General features: G+C 43.3%; 1 protein-coding gene across 2 annotated transcripts in view; it reads left to right on the top strand.

Annotated features, from left to right (window-relative positions):
• The window catches only part of arhgdig (Rho GDP dissociation inhibitor (GDI) gamma), a 48,202-nt gene extending 34,715 nt beyond the window's left edge, over window positions 1-13,487 (top strand). For both annotated transcript variants that reach the window (XM_080775939.1, XM_080775938.1), the window contains exons 4-6: window positions 5,766-5,845; window positions 10,426-10,489; window positions 10,861-13,487. In XM_080775939.1, coding sequence (XP_080632065.1) covers window positions 5,766-5,845; window positions 10,426-10,489; window positions 10,861-11,060 — 344 coding nt within the window. In that variant the 3' untranslated portion in view covers window positions 11,061-13,487. The remainder of the gene's footprint in view (window positions 1-5,765; window positions 5,846-10,425; window positions 10,490-10,860) is intronic.
• Window positions 13,488-16,946: the final 3,459 nt, after the last annotated feature.

The following is a 16,946-nucleotide window of genomic DNA, read 5'->3' as shown; positions in this document are numbered from 1 at the left end:
ACGGGGTGGGGGTAACAGCGGCAGTAAGGGAAAAGAGGAAGAGTTAATTTCTGTTTAAATGTGTGTTAGGGACAGCGAGTGTATGTGTGCGTACGTGCGTGCATGCATGCGTGTGTGAGAGAGAAGCATGGACAGAGAAAGTGTGAGATGCAGCAAAACAGTGGAATTGACTGAAACAGAGTGTGGTTTATACTATACAGTAGAGCAGGAGACTGTCTGACCTGTGGCCTCAACAAAAGCCCTTACCTCTGCAATGTTCCTGCGTGTGCCCCCCCGCCGTGACCTCTCCGTCCTGCTCCGTGCACTGCTGCCCTTTCTCTGGCGATGACGTGAACAAAACATCTCGGCGTCCTGGCTTATATGAGCCACTCCCTGAAAATGGAGGGTTTTCCCCAGCGTTCAACGTAAAATGTTCAACATTAGTCCATCAAAACCGCAATGAAATGTTTAAATATTTCACATCCTACTGCATGCGAAACTGCAAAACATTTGAACGGCCAATATACATTAAAAAAAAAAAAAAACTGCAAACTGGATTCCTATGAAATCATAATGAGCACATTCATGAGTCCCAGAGGATGGCCCCTACTCATTTTGGTGAGCCCATTACCCTTCCTCTATACTGCCACCATCAGGCTAAAATTGCCACTAGCTTCCACAAGATGCAGTATATCAAAATCTAATGGCCAGCGGAAATCCATTAAACTCGAAAAGTTTAACTATTTGAGTTAACCCATGACCTTCCCTCAGACCAAAATATCAACATTTCAAATAAGATATCTCATATTATAATGGGCAGATTCCACGATGATGAACCCTATTGATTTTGGTGACCCATCGGGGCGGCGGTGGCTGGATGGTAAACCGCAAGGTTGCCAGTTCGAACACGGTCTCCCCCAGAGTTAGTGTCGAAGTGTCCTTGAGCAAGACACTGAACCCCTAATTGCTCCTGATGTGCTGGTTGGTGTCTTGCATGGTTTCTACCGCCATCGATGTATGCATGTGTGTGAATGTGTGAATGTAACAATCTATGTATTTATATAGCGCCTTGGATAAAGGCACTATATAAATGCACCATTTACCATTACCATTACCGTGGCCAATTTACAGTTGGGTGCATGTAGCAGACTCTATGGGTTGTAACTTGTTAGCGGGAATTGTAGACTCTTTTTTTGCAGTAGGGTTGTCGAGGATACCCCAACATGCCAATAATATTATAACTTATACTTAAAATGAATATTAATTCAGCAATGTTGTGAAATCAGTCATTTTAGCAAACATGTGTTATATCTATATCTTCTTTTCAAAAGAAAATACATATTTCTCCCATACTGTATATTCATATATAAAGACATATTTCTCCTATTATATTCTCCCTCTCTAACTCTTAAGCTTTTCTCTCTCACGCTCTCACACACTGTCTCTCTCTTTCACGATCTCTTTCTCATTGATATCATAACTTCCTCTGTGAGATGACATAAATCGCCAGCATATCGGCGTGTCTTTACCTTTGTGACAACGTGCTCTATAGGCCTAACGATAAATAGATCACTTAACCTTCACATAAATGCCAGCTCTGTGACAGAGGGAACAGCTCTTTGGCTAATTTCAGACCCGTTTATGAGCTGCTGTGTGCTTCAAAAATACTTCTCTATAGTGAAGCTAGGGGGGAGTGGCATGATTCAAACACATGAGCACATGCTACATGGTGTCTCTATGTCATGGGTTCCCAAACTTTTCAGCCCGCGACCCCAAAATAATGCGGCCATTGACTCGCGACCCCAACCTAACCCCCGGAGGTAATTCTATGCACAGGCTAGCCCCTCCTATGCCCAGCTTTCCGGGTTTGAGTGAACTCAAACATTGAAGTTAAAAGTGAGGACACAAATTGTGATTGGCCGGAATTACATTTGTGATGTTTTGATTGATTTGAGCACGGAATGTATGATGTATGATGATGATAAGAGAGCCCCTCACTTAGTCACTTTCACACAGGTGTGATTTTGTTAAATACATAAGCTGTAACCAGTACCTAAATCGTGAACACATTTAGAAAGACTGGAAATGTTTTTTGCGTGTCTCTTCAGGTCACGTGACACACTGAGACTCTTGTCATACTGTTGACAGTTTACAGTGGTATGGTTTTTCTCCAATATGCTGATGTGCAATAACTCTTGCCACACAGTTTACACTTTACAGTGGTATGGTTTTTCTCCAATATGGATGTACGCAGGTGTGCCTTAAGGGCACCTAACACACTGAAAGCCTTGCCACACAGTTTACAGTGGTATGGTTTTTCTCTGGTATGGACACGTGCTGTAGGTGTTTCTGTAGATTACCTAGATGGGTAAACCTCTTGTCACAGTGTTGACAGTGGTATGGTTTTTACCCAGTGTGGAGACGCAGGTGTGACTTCAAATTGCTGCACCTAAAGTTATTCATTATAGGTTTTATTAATTTAAGTGAATTGTGTTTCCAAAGTGAGATTCTTTTCAGTGTAAGGCAGAGTTTCCATAAATATTACCTGGTCGCCCAGCCTGTCCCACTTTTCTGATTGATTGATGAATTATTGACTTTGATCTTGGGGAGTAGCCTACTATAGCTATGAATATTACATGATATTATGGTATTAAAATTTGTTGGAAATAAGAACGTTCTTAACCACCTGCACCCTCTAGTCATCTTAATGGGTTGCACTGTTCTTGGTGCACTGCTTACCTACACCAAATATCTCCGTCAAAATTAGACTATAAGTCCACAAGGTGCCTCGTTACCCCACGATGCTGGGGGTTCACGTGTTTAATTACCCTGTCTGGTTTAATAAAGGTTAAATAAATCAGAAAAATAGCCACAGTGTGAGCCATTCACTGGAGTGTATGAGGTGAGACTCTTCCTCTCTCACTTCCTGTCTCGGGGACGTTCCCATCTAACTGTGTGATTTACAAACATCTGCTTGTATAATTAAGCAGTGTGTCAGCGATTAGCGATCAATATCCAGGTGTGTGTGTGTGTGTGTGTGTGTGTGTGTGTGTGTGTGTGTGTGTGTGTGGGCATCCGTGTGCATATAAATATGAGTAATGCGCGCTGTACTATACTGTATGCGTATATGTCTATGTCTACGAGTGTGTTTGTGTGTGTTTGAGACAGAGAGATAGAGATAGAGAAAGAGAGAGATGTGTGTGTGTGTGTGTGTGAAGCCAGTAGAGCGTTCCACCAGTGACCTATTTCCTTGTCCAGATGGTCCCTGAGGAGCTGTCTCCTCCTGTCTCCATCTCTCTGGAGACTAAGGAGCAGGGAGCCAGATGGAGGAGACAAGAGGAGCTTCTCTTTGATTAGTTTAAACGTGTGTACGTCTCTTTTTATCCTGTCCTCTCCACTCTTTCCTCCCCTCCTCTCTCTCTCTCTCTCTCTCTCTCTCTCTATCTCTCTATCTCTCTCTCTTTCTCTCTCTCCATTACAAAGCACTCGTGGCTGAGTGCTGGCTTTGAATTGACATTATAAAGCGATTAGCCAGTCAATGCTTTTGTGATGCTGTGCTATTAGAATGGCCCGGGATGGTTTATATATATTTTTTCTCCTTTCTATAAACTCATTCACCCCCTCTGGCCCAGACACAGAGAAGACGATTCCATTGTACTAAAATTTGCTTTAGCTGCATAAATGTTAGAGCCTGTATATTAATTTATTGATATTTACTAGGCTGGTTCGCTTTTGGCAGCGGCCTACTCGCGGGCCATGCAAGTCGGGAACGATGTACTTGAACGAAGTTGGGTACTCACTGTAGCCAGTGAGTGCAGTGCCCATTACCACAGTACTAATAATGCATTTCAGTCAATGGGTGATTTAAAAATCACACCCGTGTGAAGTGAGTGGTGCAACTCTGTGTGGGGGTCCCCGGAAGTTCCAGACCCACAGGACCACAGCCAGGGTGCCGGCCCGGTTCCGGCGAGCCGCCCCACGTCCGAAACGGTAGAGAAATGAGAGAGTTACCATGTGGGGGGCTCTGGGGGTCCCCAGGGAGTCCCCGGGTGGTCCCTGGAATATCCAGACCCCCAGAAACGCGCCCAGGGGGCCGGGCCGATTCCGGTGAGCTGGCCCACGTCCGAAACGGTTGAGAAAGGACAGTTACTGTGTGGGGGTCCCTCTACTAGCCTCTACGGTGTACTGTACTGTACTGCCACTGTACTGGCACACCCGAAATCATCACATATACAGTTACTATGTGCGTGTTTGTGTGTGGGTTGGGTTGCACACAGGTGGTGGAAAAACAACCATGCTATTTTCGTGCTCATACCCACTCACCCACCCACCCAGCCACACACATAGCTCCGTAAAACAGGCACTGACCCCATACAGCTATGAATACCCAATGTACTTATTGCCATACTGTAGTGCCAGTTGTCAAAGTACCCATTGTACTTATTGTAATACTGTAGTGCCCGTTGTCAAAGTACCCAATGTGATACCCATTAAATTACCATGGCCATGGTACAGTAGATATATGGAGATAACTATTACCATGACCATGGTACAGTAGATATATGGAGATAACTATTACCATGACCATGGTACAGTAGATATATGGAGATATGGTACAGTAGATATATGGAGATGTGGGGATTCCAGTTGCACAGTACATACTGTACAACTGGGCATAAATGGGCAGTGGTTCAAAAAGTACTCGTATCTGTGTGCATCCTCCACACCGATATCAGTTCTTGGAAACCGTTGGTCCTGCCAAATTCCTGACTCAAAACCTCGCGCCATCAGCAGCACACACGCCAAGTTTGAGGTTAATTGGCCGACCTGCCTCACGGCTGCAGAGAAGCTGCAGTGTGTGCGCGAGTGTGTGTGTGTGTGTGTGTGTGTGTGTGTGTGTGTGTGTGTGTGTGTGTGTGTGTGTGTGTGTGTGTGTGTGTGTGTGTGTGTGTGTGTGTGTGTGTGTGTGTGTGTGTGTGTGTTATGACTGTCGCAGCTAGGCAGACATCGGAACACACACCTTGCCCATACTTAACTCAAAGTCTGCCAATTCTTTCACTGCGGAACATCCCCGGAGCCCAGCGACGTGCAGCAGAGCTTCTTCATTCACCTGAATGGTGCTACAGTAATAGTTGCTACTACTACTACTTTTACTACGACTACTTTTACTACTACTACTTTGTTTAGGGATTGTTCAGTAATGCAACTGCAATGCATGGGCAGTGCATAACCCAAAGTCTGCATATAATATACTTTGTTTGTACACATCCCCCGGAATGGACTAGTAGATTAAGAATAACTTTTGCAGAGGATCATTCATTGTGCTACAGCTTTCTAACACATTGGGGGGCCTATTTTTATCAGTGTCTTATCCATAAAGTTTTTTTTCTTTTTTTTGGGTACCATTTTGAAAAACTGTTAAAAATAGTAAAAGAAAGACGTTGAAGTTGAGTCTCTGCAGTGTGATCTTATAATGAGTCATTATGGTGCAGTATGTCATCATCATGGTACAGTATGAACAGCTGGGTGCTGTTCCACAGTTTCTATATTACCAGGACGTTGTTTGCATTCACCTTCTAGTGAGTGGAATGAAAGTACATGATGGAACACCAGGGTGAATGCAGTTCACTGCTTGGTAATAGGAGACACAGCCAGTGGTGCCCGGGGTCCCTGCAGGGCTGGGGACCATGTTTGTACAGTACATTATTACTGCAGTATGTACTACTGAACTAGCATGTGAAGTCATTAGCCTGTGATGATGTGAGCATGATGTCATGTGTTCACAGGAGGAGACCTGGAGGCTCTGAAGAAACAGAGCTTCACCATGAAGGAAGGAGTGGACTACAGGGTTAAGATCCACTTCAAGGTAATGATGGAGGGAGGGAGGGAGGGAGGGAGGGAGGGGTGGGTGGGTGGATGGATGGATGGATGGGTGGGTGGGTGGGTGGATGGGTGGGTGGGTGGGTGGGTGGATGGGTGGCTCTTGCATGGATAAAACAGACAGATAACTAATGAGAAGAGAAAGGGAGGGTGGAGAGATAGGACAGAGTTCTGTCACCCGCCCCCTATCTCTCCCCTATCTCTCCACCCTCCCTGGAACAAGACACCCGCTTTCAAGTAGCACACGACGTTCCTCTGAGTCGTGATGTCAGCAGGGATGACGAGCATGTTGAATCAGTGTATTTGACTGTTGGACATCTCCGACTGCAACAGCAGGGCTCACGGGAGGATGTAGCGATGTACTGTAACTGTGAGTGAGTTCACATCCTCTGTGTCCTCTGTCCCACACGTCCCCCTCAGGGTCCTCTGTCCCCCACGTCCCCCTCTGTGTCCTCTGTCCCCCACGTCCCCCTCTGTGTCCTCTGTCCCCCACGTCCCCCTCTGTGTCCTCTGTCCCCCACGTCCCCCTCTGTGTCCTCTGTCCCACACGTCCCCCTCAGGGTCCTCTGTCCCCCACGTCCCCCTCTGTGTCCTCTGTCCCCCTCTGTGTCCTCTGTCCCACACGTCCCCCTCAGGGTCCTCTGTCCCCCACGTCCCCCTCTGTGTCCTCTGTCCCACACGTCCCCCTCTGTGTCCTCTGTCCCACACGTCCCCCTCTGTGTCCTCTGTCCCACACGTCCCCCTCAGGGTCCTCTGTCCCCCACGTCCCCCTCTGTGTCCTCTGTCCCACACGTCCCCCTCTGTGTCCTCTGTCCCACACGTCCCCGTCTGTGTCCTCTGTCCCACACGTCCCCCTCAGGGTCCTCTGTCCCACATGTCCCCCTCTGTGTCCTCTGTCCCCCACGTCCCCCTCTGTGTCCTCTGTCCCCCACGTCCCCTCCTCCCTGCATTCATTCTCTCGTTTCATCCCTGGCCCTGCATGGTACTCCTCCTCCTGTTGCTCTCTCTCTCTCTCTCGTAATCAGACCTTTCCCAGCATCACTCTCTCACCCCGTCCATCCCTTTTTATCGTTCTCTCTATATCTCTCTGCCCCACAGCCCACTTTAGCTTGCCCCCACTTGCAATCCTACTTTTCCTCTCTCTCTCTGCCTGTCTCTCCCTCACTTCATCTCTCTCTCTTCTCTCTTCTCTCACTGGCTATCTCTCTCTGCCTCTCTTTCTCTCCCTGCTCTTCTGTCTGTCTGTCTCTCAATTCCAGTAGCTTTTTCCGTCCGTCCGTCCGTCCGTACGTCTGTCTGTCTGTGTCTCTCTCTCTCTCTCTCTCTCTCTCTCTCTCTCTCAGCTCAGTTCATGATGTTGTCCCTGTAGAGTGACATGTGGTGTTGTACTGCAGTCAGGGTCAAGTAGCCTACAGACAAAACAGACACAGTTGAGTCATCATTTAAAACGGCACATCCTAGACAGAATGCACGCTCACGGCGACGGGAGGGGTCTTTCTGTTCAGTCTTCCTTCCTCTCTCTGTCCTCCTTAACTCTCACTCATATCTTTTTTGCTCTCTCTTTTTTTGTTCTTTCTCACTTTCCTACTGTTCTGTTTTTATCCTCTCACGGCCCCTTCCTTCACAATCCTAAACAAAACACATCAGCAAACACTGCCCACACGGCACGCATAAACACAGTGTTCTTCCCAAGCTGTGCGCTATAAATAGCTGTAGAATGTGGATTCTGAAATATTTCTGACTATAAATCGGGAAACAGACAAATGGAAGTGCCCAGGGACCAGCGTGGAAAGGTCTGACCTTTGAGGGAAGTTGTTTGTTTTTGTTTTTGTTTTTGTTTAGTTTTCTCCTCCGGTGGATGTGCTTTAGACTAGAGATATGATGACATCTCAGTCATGTACTGTACTGTACTGTACCTTTTAGAGGGGATGACTCCACACTGGGGACTAGAGAGACGTTTGATTGAATTAGACCATGTCGTAGTCCAATAATAGATCCTCTGGGGATTTGGTTGGAAATGCCATTAGGGTCCAGAATATCACGCAGAATTCAACCAGAAGCATTGTTTTATAATTTATTTATTTGGGGATATATTTGAGAATCATTTCACTTAAGAAAGCAATATGAAATACTACTATAGTAAACTATACTATAGTATAAGAACTGAGACTATGATGCTCCACACAGCAGTGGTTCTGGGGACCCCCACGGGCCCTTGAGGGGGTTCCAGGGGGTTCCTGTGTCAAATGACTGATATAGGAACCAAATAGACCCTTATGTGTCCGTAACTCTGAGAGTGTACCAATGGAAATGGAACCAAATGGTAGAGTTAATTTTGTAGAGTTAAATTTGTAGAGTTAAATGAACACTGACGATACGGCAGTGCGGATTTGGGGTCCCATAGAGATCACAATGGTATCAAATGGGCGTCCGTGGCCTAATGCATATCAAACTGGGGGTCCTGCTATACAGTAGCTGTACTTATATGTCAATTTGGGGGTCCTTAGCATGAAACCACTGTTCTACAGTATGTGGCCAAAGCTTTAGTAACGACACATACTGTGAGTGACAACGTGATCTGAAACAGAACAGAAAGTCTCCGTCTCAAATCTGGGCAGAACTTCTGCGGGGGTGTAACGTTCTGCTTCAGTGTGCTCAAAACGTGCACTCTGTATGGTACAATGCCATTAACTTACAGTAGCATCATGTCAATACATGCAGACTAATTGAAAAGAAAAAACATTTAAACAGAACTGACCAAATGTAGATGGACGGACGGACGGACGGACGGACGGACTGACGGACGGACGGAATCGAAGTATATATCGTCACTGTCAGTTGTAAAGCTCCTATCGTCATATTTTAACGGTTTGTTGTAAATTAGCGCCCTACTGTACTTGATCACTCAAAGGTAGCAGATACACAAATTAAAACATATATAATGAAAGATGATTTAGAACCCACGAGCAGAGGCATGATGTCCAAAATGTAATATGAAAGAGAAATTAAACAAAATGTGTTGGAAGGGAAGGCGTGCTTGCGTGCGTGCGTGCGTGCATCGGTACAACAGAATGGGAAGGCAGTACTCCAGGGCCTTGGCCCTGAAGGAAAAGGGAGAATGTGCTGAGAATTACCAAAAGGCCCAATGAATGACCGGCTAATTAAGCTCTATGAGGACACCTGCTGGTAGAACACTGTCTTGCTACTGCATTTTAGCTTAGTTCAATTTGGTTCTATAAATTGCAGTTCAGTGAATGAAATTCAGGTCAGTTCATTTCAATCAGTGGCCGGGTAGGGTATAGGGGCCAGGGGCCTCCCCCAGAGTCCCTTCAGTTGACTTTAATTAGTATTATTGTCAGTTCACATTACATCACAGATACACAGTGAACTGAATTTTAGACTAGATGCATTACTAGAATAATGTAAACCGTGCATATACAGTGAATCACTGAACATAGTGCATGGGTAAAATGGCACATATTTAAAAATCTTGTTTTGGTGGTGCAAAAATGACACAAAACTGCTCCTCTTGAGTTTAGGCCAGCAGGGTAATTACTCTAATCCAGCTCCTCATGATCCAAACTTCAACTTGTACAGAACACAGCAGCCAGAATTCTCACCAACACCAACCGTCGATCACATATCACACATTAGCCACACTCCACTGGCTGCCCATCAAGGCTAGAATAGATTTTAAAATCCTTTTAACTACTTTTAAAGCCCTACATGGACTGGCCCCACCATACATCTGTGATCTTCTGCCCCCCAAGGTCAATGTGAGATCCCTGCGATCCTCTGGCAAAGGCCTCCTAGAGGTTCCCGGGACAAAACGAAAGACAATGGGTGACCGTGCCTTTGCAGTAGTTGCACCTACCCTATGGAACGCCCTGCCTTGCACTTTAAAAAACGCTGAGTCTGTAAATATTTTTAAGAGTTTGTTGAAAACGTTTTTATTTCGGAAACATTTTCCTGATGTTACTTGATTGTGTTGTTCTTATTTGCTTGTTGTACTGTCCTGTTTTCATTTTTGATTGATTTTACTGTGTTCATTGTACAGCACTTTGTAACTTTGTTAAGAAAGGTGCTTTATAAATAAAATGTACTTACTTACTAATGGCAAATGGGTTAAAGAGTAACTTTGGCTATTTTAGACCTTGCCCTTTTCATACCTGTAGTACCTGTAAATATCTAGAGCCATTTGAAATGGCAAGCTCCACTTTCCAAACTGGGTATAGGTCAAAATAACCATTTGTAGTACATTCATTGAAATGTTGCTCTAATGCCATGAACACCTTCATGGACACCACATCTAGCTTTGCAGCCGTCAGGTGAGATTGTGAACATTAGCACTAGGTTTAGGTTTAGGATAGAGGTATAATCCACGGAGTAAAAATGCTCCAGTGCTGCTTTCTGCTAGTGAGCTATTTTGACATGCCTTCTTTGGACAACTTGTTTTCCAAAGGATGCTATTAACAGGAGCTTGCCAGTCCGAGAATAATCTTGTATGCCATCTGCCTGGATCTGCATGTTTCCGATAAACGTTTCTGTAAAAATGTGTTTTCACAGGTGAACAGAGAAATTGTTGCTGGTCTGAAGTACGTCCATCTGACATACAGGAAAGGCCTTAGAGGTACAGTAGGACACAACCTTTTTATTTTTGTATAAAGCTTAGGTTTTCCCTATACTGGAAAGGTTTCCAACAAGAATGGCCATGCACAAGCACATGGTATTGGAAGGTGTGTGTGTGTGTGTGTGTGTGTGTGTGTGTGTGTGTGTGTGTGTGTGTGTGTGTGTGTGTTTAAACGGTCGTTAGTAGTCCAGTTCACATACTGTATCACAAGGTTTGAGAAACAAATAACAAATAACAGGTTTGAGAACCACTGCACACTAAGTGGAACAGAGACTTAATTGGTATCATCGGTAGGGAAGTGGCCCGGAAGTAGGAAGAGTTATTCTGTGTGCATAATAATAGCCCATTGCCTGTTTTCTTTCTCCCTCCAGTGGACAAGGCAACGTACATGGTGGGCAGCTATGGTCCTCGGGTCGAGGAGCATGAATTCATGACCCCAGTGGAGGAGGCGCCCAAGGGAATGATGGTCCGCGGCACCTACCACATCAAGTCCTACTTCACCGACGACGACAAGACGGACCACCTCTCCTGGGAGTGGAACCTCAGCATCAAGAAGGACTGGGACGAATAGAGAGAGAGAGAGAGAGAGAGAGAGAGCAGGGTGATGCTTCTTTCATTTCTCTTCCCTCATTTTCACCCCTCCCTCATTCCTCTCTTCTCCATCAGTGCATAGTCCTCAGAGACCCCTCCCCTCATCACCTCTTCCCCATTCTACCTCTCCCCTGTGAGAGATACCATGGTATTGAATAAGGGTTGGAGCAAAAAAAAGATGGCATCGAGGGTGAAATACGAATTCTTGTCTTCCCCTCCTTGTCCGTCTGTTCTGCCTTTCGTTCCTGGCTCTTTAAATCCTAAAAAAAGGGAACCTTTGCAGGGTTACAAAACAGAAGGGACTCTCTTTCCTCACCTCTCCTCTCCTTTGCCCCCCCCTGTCCCTCTATCATATTCTGCTCCTCTATCCATCTGTTCTTTTCTTTCATCTTCTCACTTCACCTTTTCCAGCTGCTCGGGGATGTGAAGGTGCAGTGGGGTGAAGTTGAACCGAGTACAGAACTAAGTATGTACCCCCATGATCCCTTCTGTCCTCTCCTCCATCCATTCTCTACGTTCCTTCCTCGCGCTACCTTCCCCTACCTACACAACAGCAGGAAATGTTCAGCGATGGCAGGTATTGATACAGGGAGTTAGTTATGGCACAGTTCAGGGAGAGGTGTACACATTTTAAAATAGGAATGTAACAAAGCAAGGTTTTGTTTAATTTAATATTATTATTTTTATTATTATTACGATTGCCACGGGTGAAATCATACTAATTGGCTAGAGAGGTTTCCTAGCCGTTTAGAGTGTGAGGATGTTAGACAGTTAAGTGTACTGGAGACAGTAAACCCTTATACTGTATTTATCCTGTCTAGACATGAGGTGAAAAATAGAAACACCATGTTTGATTTTCACCTTCAATCACCTTTGTGATAAAAATACATGAATCCTCCATGCGCTCTGTTGTCAAGGACTGCAAACTGTATAGTAAATCTGATACTCTGTATAGATATTATTCTGTATGTATTGTCATTTTCACTTACCCATTAGCTATCTAATGATGGACTCATATCTACCGCCTACTGTATGACATTCAGAGTAACTTAGTCTTACATTCTGTTTCATGCCATTTCAGTCTAATTTGAGTATTAACTGATTGATTTGGCTGTTGATTGATTATGCTTAACATTGATGAAGGATTTGAAGGCAGAGTTGAGATAAGATGTATTTAATGTATTTTTGTTCATTCAATTATATATTTTTTCGTTTAATGTCATTTATGACACTTGAATGCCTGTGGCCTATTTTTTTCCTTGCAAGTTTGTTTACCACAGTTATAAAAAACAGAAATAGTATCATTATCATAAATACATCAAGAAAACCCTCACTTTTAGGAGAGTATGAGAAGAGAATATAATTATGAGTAGAAGTAGCAGGCTTTCTTTTTTTATTCTGGAAGTAAATGAATGTTTTCCAGCTTTTAAGTGTACTTTCAGTTGTAAAAAGAAGAAGAAGAAAAGATTCCGGATTACATCACCCTTTCCAACTGTGACATGGACATGAAAAGATCCAACACAGATCCTAACCTCTTCTCTCTAAGTACAGCATGGAGGAGTGACTCTGTAGCAAGTGTGCTTTGTCCTAACATACCGTAGATATGGAAACTTTTATAATGTTTGGCAAATTTGTTTCAAAAATCATTTGTATAAGGAGACAAGAGCCTCCTAGAAGTTTTTGTTTTATTGCAAACCAATTAATGTAATTTGACGTGTGCGTATTATAGGAAAAGTTGCATGTGGATTCTTTGGTATTTGGTACCAAAGTGGCAAATGTACAACCTTTGAGCAAACTTCTCTTATACACCAAGGGCGCGAGATGTGAATACAATTCTATTCTACCTGTTTAGTGAAGTATTGTAACTTAGCTGGATAATGTTGCAGTAGTGCCTGTCAGAAAAGCATACAAAGTGATCAATTACGTCCCCTTTAAAAAAGGAAAAAAAGAAGGAAAAAAAAGACCCTCGTATAAAGTCTATATTATTGTCCTTGTTGCTGAACATGATATTGAGCATTGATTTGAAATGCCATTTTAAAATGGTCTCGATTTAATAACTGTAAATGTTGGCTTGTTGAGTGTTGCATGGTATATCATGATCCTCTCTTCCTTTTTTTACGACTTTGCTGTAAAAAAATATTTACTGTGATTTTGAAAAAGAAAATGACACGATGACATTTTGATGTAGGCTACTGCTGATGGTTGCCGGGATTCTGCAGATATTTAGAGGGATTCTTTTTTTAAAAGGCACTGTCCGCCGTACCATTATGGCAGTCTGTGCTTAGGTAATCACAACCCCAGGGTTTAACCATCACATGCTGCATCTGAAGAAAAGAAAAATCTATAAAACAGCTGTCAGATCTATTCAAGCATCATGTATCTTTTAATAAAGATGATTTAAACAGTCCATAGACGTCTGAGCAGTGAAGCCTTTGTACCAGTTCTATATTTGGTGGGTCAAAATAATCAAGACTGAAGAAATCAGAAATCGGAAGGGTTTGTGGTTCAATCTCCAGCTCCTCCTGGCTGTCCTTGAGCAAGACACTGCATGCATGAACCCCCAACTGCTCCCAGTCCCTGGTGAGTAGATTTACGTGGTTACGTGGTTTCCTGAGGCAGCCGTCTGTGTGTGAATACGTATGAATGGGTGAATCTGTAATTCAAAGCGCTTTGGATAAATCCACCGTTTACCATATAGGACTTACTATAATGGAGCCACGGCAAGGAAAGGAGGCATCTCTGAATTCCTCAAAATTTGAACATTGATTAAGTGAAGTCACCATTCCTGTGAATTTATAGTCTAATAGGGAATAGCAGTGGTTGCCATACATTTTCCCCACAGATTTCCAAAAATATTTATATCAATTATTTTAAGCCTAGAATCAAGCCATCCAGACTCCTGGTGAATAATGACCATAAAACATTTGAGTCTGTGAAGAAAATAATTTGAATATATGATATACTATATTTAATAAATACCCTTTGTACTTAAAGTATTAAGTAAAGTAAAGTAAAGTATATACTGTTGTTAGCAAGTAAAGTAATGGGGAGCTATCTACACCTTGTGCACACATACACGTACTGTAGCCTTATCCTGTGTTTCTTTTATGGACCACTTCACCACTTTTCATCCCGTCTTCATAATAAATAGGTCACTAATAATCATGATAAAATGGCACGATTTTCTTCTACTCAGTCTGTGTCTCATATACGAGGGCTGTGGTCAGTTCAGAAACCCGTCCACCAGTGACATCGATGGGGAATCCAAGCTAATAGAAACCGCAGGCTTTCTAGTCCTGAAAAGTTGCAATGCGAAAATGGAAGCCATCGTTCCTGTGGTCCTTTAACAGATTGCCAATTACCCTGGGGAGGATCACCCTTTTGATGACAGCTACAGTAAAGATTGTACAAATACAGTAATACTGTATGTTCATGGCCAAATAGAATAAATATAGCTACAATGGAATAAATCAATCAGTAGAGAAAGGCAATCAATCAGTAGAGAAAGGCTATATATATATATATATATATATATATATATATATAGCCTTTCTCTACTGATTGATTTATTCCATTGTAGCTATATTTATTCTATATATATATATATATATATACACAATAAAAATGTAATACCTTTAAGGTGTATACTGACTGAGGCAACAAATGAATATTGGACAATTATATAAATAAAGCATGTCCCTGGAGGGCATAAGCCTAAGGTATATACAGGGGGATTGTTCCTTTAACTGTGTTGGCGGGCTGAGTCTGGGACGAGGAGTATTATGGGATATCTTGTGTTTGTGAACGAGCGCCCAAAATAGGCTTCAGTTTTCCCGCTTCCCTCCCCCCGCCCCCCCCCCACGCACACCTGCAGGAGCGACGACTCCGACGAGATGATGAGGACTCGGAGACGGAGGAATGTTTGTTCCAAGCTGTGAGTAAAAGAGTGAATATAAACAACTTTATATAACTGTATTATTTACTGTAACCTTCACACAACATGGGCAAGGAAGCGGGGGACATAGTGACAGACAGCTGAAAGATAATTCATCTTCATAACAAACTGCGTTGGTTGTTTTGTTTGTTTGTTTAAACCACTGAGACGAGTTAGCTTACTGCTGCTAGCCCCTGAGAGACAGGTTTGTGTGTACATGCACGCACACGCACGCACGCCCGCGCACTGCTCCTGCTTTGACGTAGGCCTATGGCAAATGTCTGCTTTTTAGTCTATTATAGCAATTGTTGCATAGTTTTTATTTATTAGTTCCTTTTGGTCCTTTATTAGTTCCTTTTGGTTCCTTTTAGTTTGAGCTTTTGAGGGAAGTGAGGACGCTGGCGTCGACTGTCCGCTTAATTCACCTCCCAATGTATGAATGAATGAACCATTGTAAAGCACTTTGAGTAGGCACGTAGACGTAGTGCATAGAAAACGGCTATAAAAATGCATTTCATTTAGTTTGAGCTTTTTCGGTAGTGGGTAATGTACCGATATTGTATTTATATGAGCATTGTATCATGTCTGTCCTGGTTTTTTGTCGTGTATTTTTGTTGTTACTGCAGGCAGAGTACTGGTTACTTATTTTTGCCGCCTCTTGTTTTGGCTTGTCCCAATGTATGAATGAATGAACCATTGTAAAGCACTTTGAGTAGGCACGTAGTGCATAGAAAAGGGCTATAAAAATGCAATTAATTTAGTTTGAGCTTTTTCGGTAGTGGGTATTGTATTTATATGAGCATTGTATCATGTCTGTCCTGTTTTTTTGTCGTGTATTTTTTTGTTGTTACATGGCAGAGCTGTGTCACTTATTTTTGCCGCCTCTTAATTGTCTTGGCCAGTTCACACTTGTAAAAGAGACTTCAGTCTCAATGTGGTTTTTACTGGTTAAATAAATTGGTTAAAACAAAACACACACACACACACACACACACACACACACACACACACACACACACAGGCAGCCCAGCTTAACTTATTTCTTTCTTTCTGATACTCAAGCCATGAAGAGAGGAGGAGAGGGAGAGGTGCACACAGGGCCCTATCTCAGCATGGCATATCTATGGCTTCCACAGTTTGACCCCATCATGGCTGGCCAGCACTGACACAACTCAAGGTAGGAACCTGGTTTTATCCTTGGTCTTTGCTGCTGTTGCTGTTGTTGCTGCTGCTCTGCATGCGTTTTGTTTCTGTAGGCTACTAGCTGTTTCTCTGTTGCTGCCACATTATGTTGTAGTCTATGTTATTGTTCTGTAGGCTATACTACAGTATCATCATGTTGCTCTATTGCTGTCATACTAGGACCCAATATGACTGTGTGCCAAAGGGACATGTTATTTTTTAGTGACTGTTATTCCTGGCTCTGGAATTGAAGGCTCAATTTTTTTTGTGTTGTTGGTAAAGGTAGTTACATACATAGGCCTGTGTGTGTGTGTGTGTGTTTGTTTTTGCCTTTTACCCTAGAACACCAAACTCAACATTTGTCACACCATCACAAAACCTGTATATATTTTATATATATTTAATTTATTAAATTCATGACAATTTGAGGTACTCTTTTTTTAATATTTCAACATGAAATTTCACAACTATATTCACAAACATATAGCCTGGCGTGACAAAATCGGTAAAATATTCAAAAATAATAATCATAATAATTGACCTGGATACTTTTCCTTTGGTCCACCCATTTTCTGGTCCAGTGATAGTTGCAAATTGTTTGAGCTTTGTGTTCTTATGTATGTCTTTTATGTTGTGGCTGCTCTTATAGGTTGTGACCGGGTGGCCAGTGCCCAAAAGCAGGCTTCAGTTTTCCCGCCCCCCCTCCCCCCACACACACCTGCAGGAGCGAGGAGATGATGAAACAGAAGA

This window comes from Protomyctophum bolini (assembly GCF_963924005.1).
Source record: "Protomyctophum bolini genome assembly, chromosome: 11".
Taxonomy (NCBI): domain Eukaryota; kingdom Metazoa; phylum Chordata; class Actinopteri; order Myctophiformes; family Myctophidae; genus Protomyctophum; species Protomyctophum bolini.
Note: the sequence above shows the minus strand (reverse complement) of the source record. Positions and strands in the feature narration are given on the sequence as shown.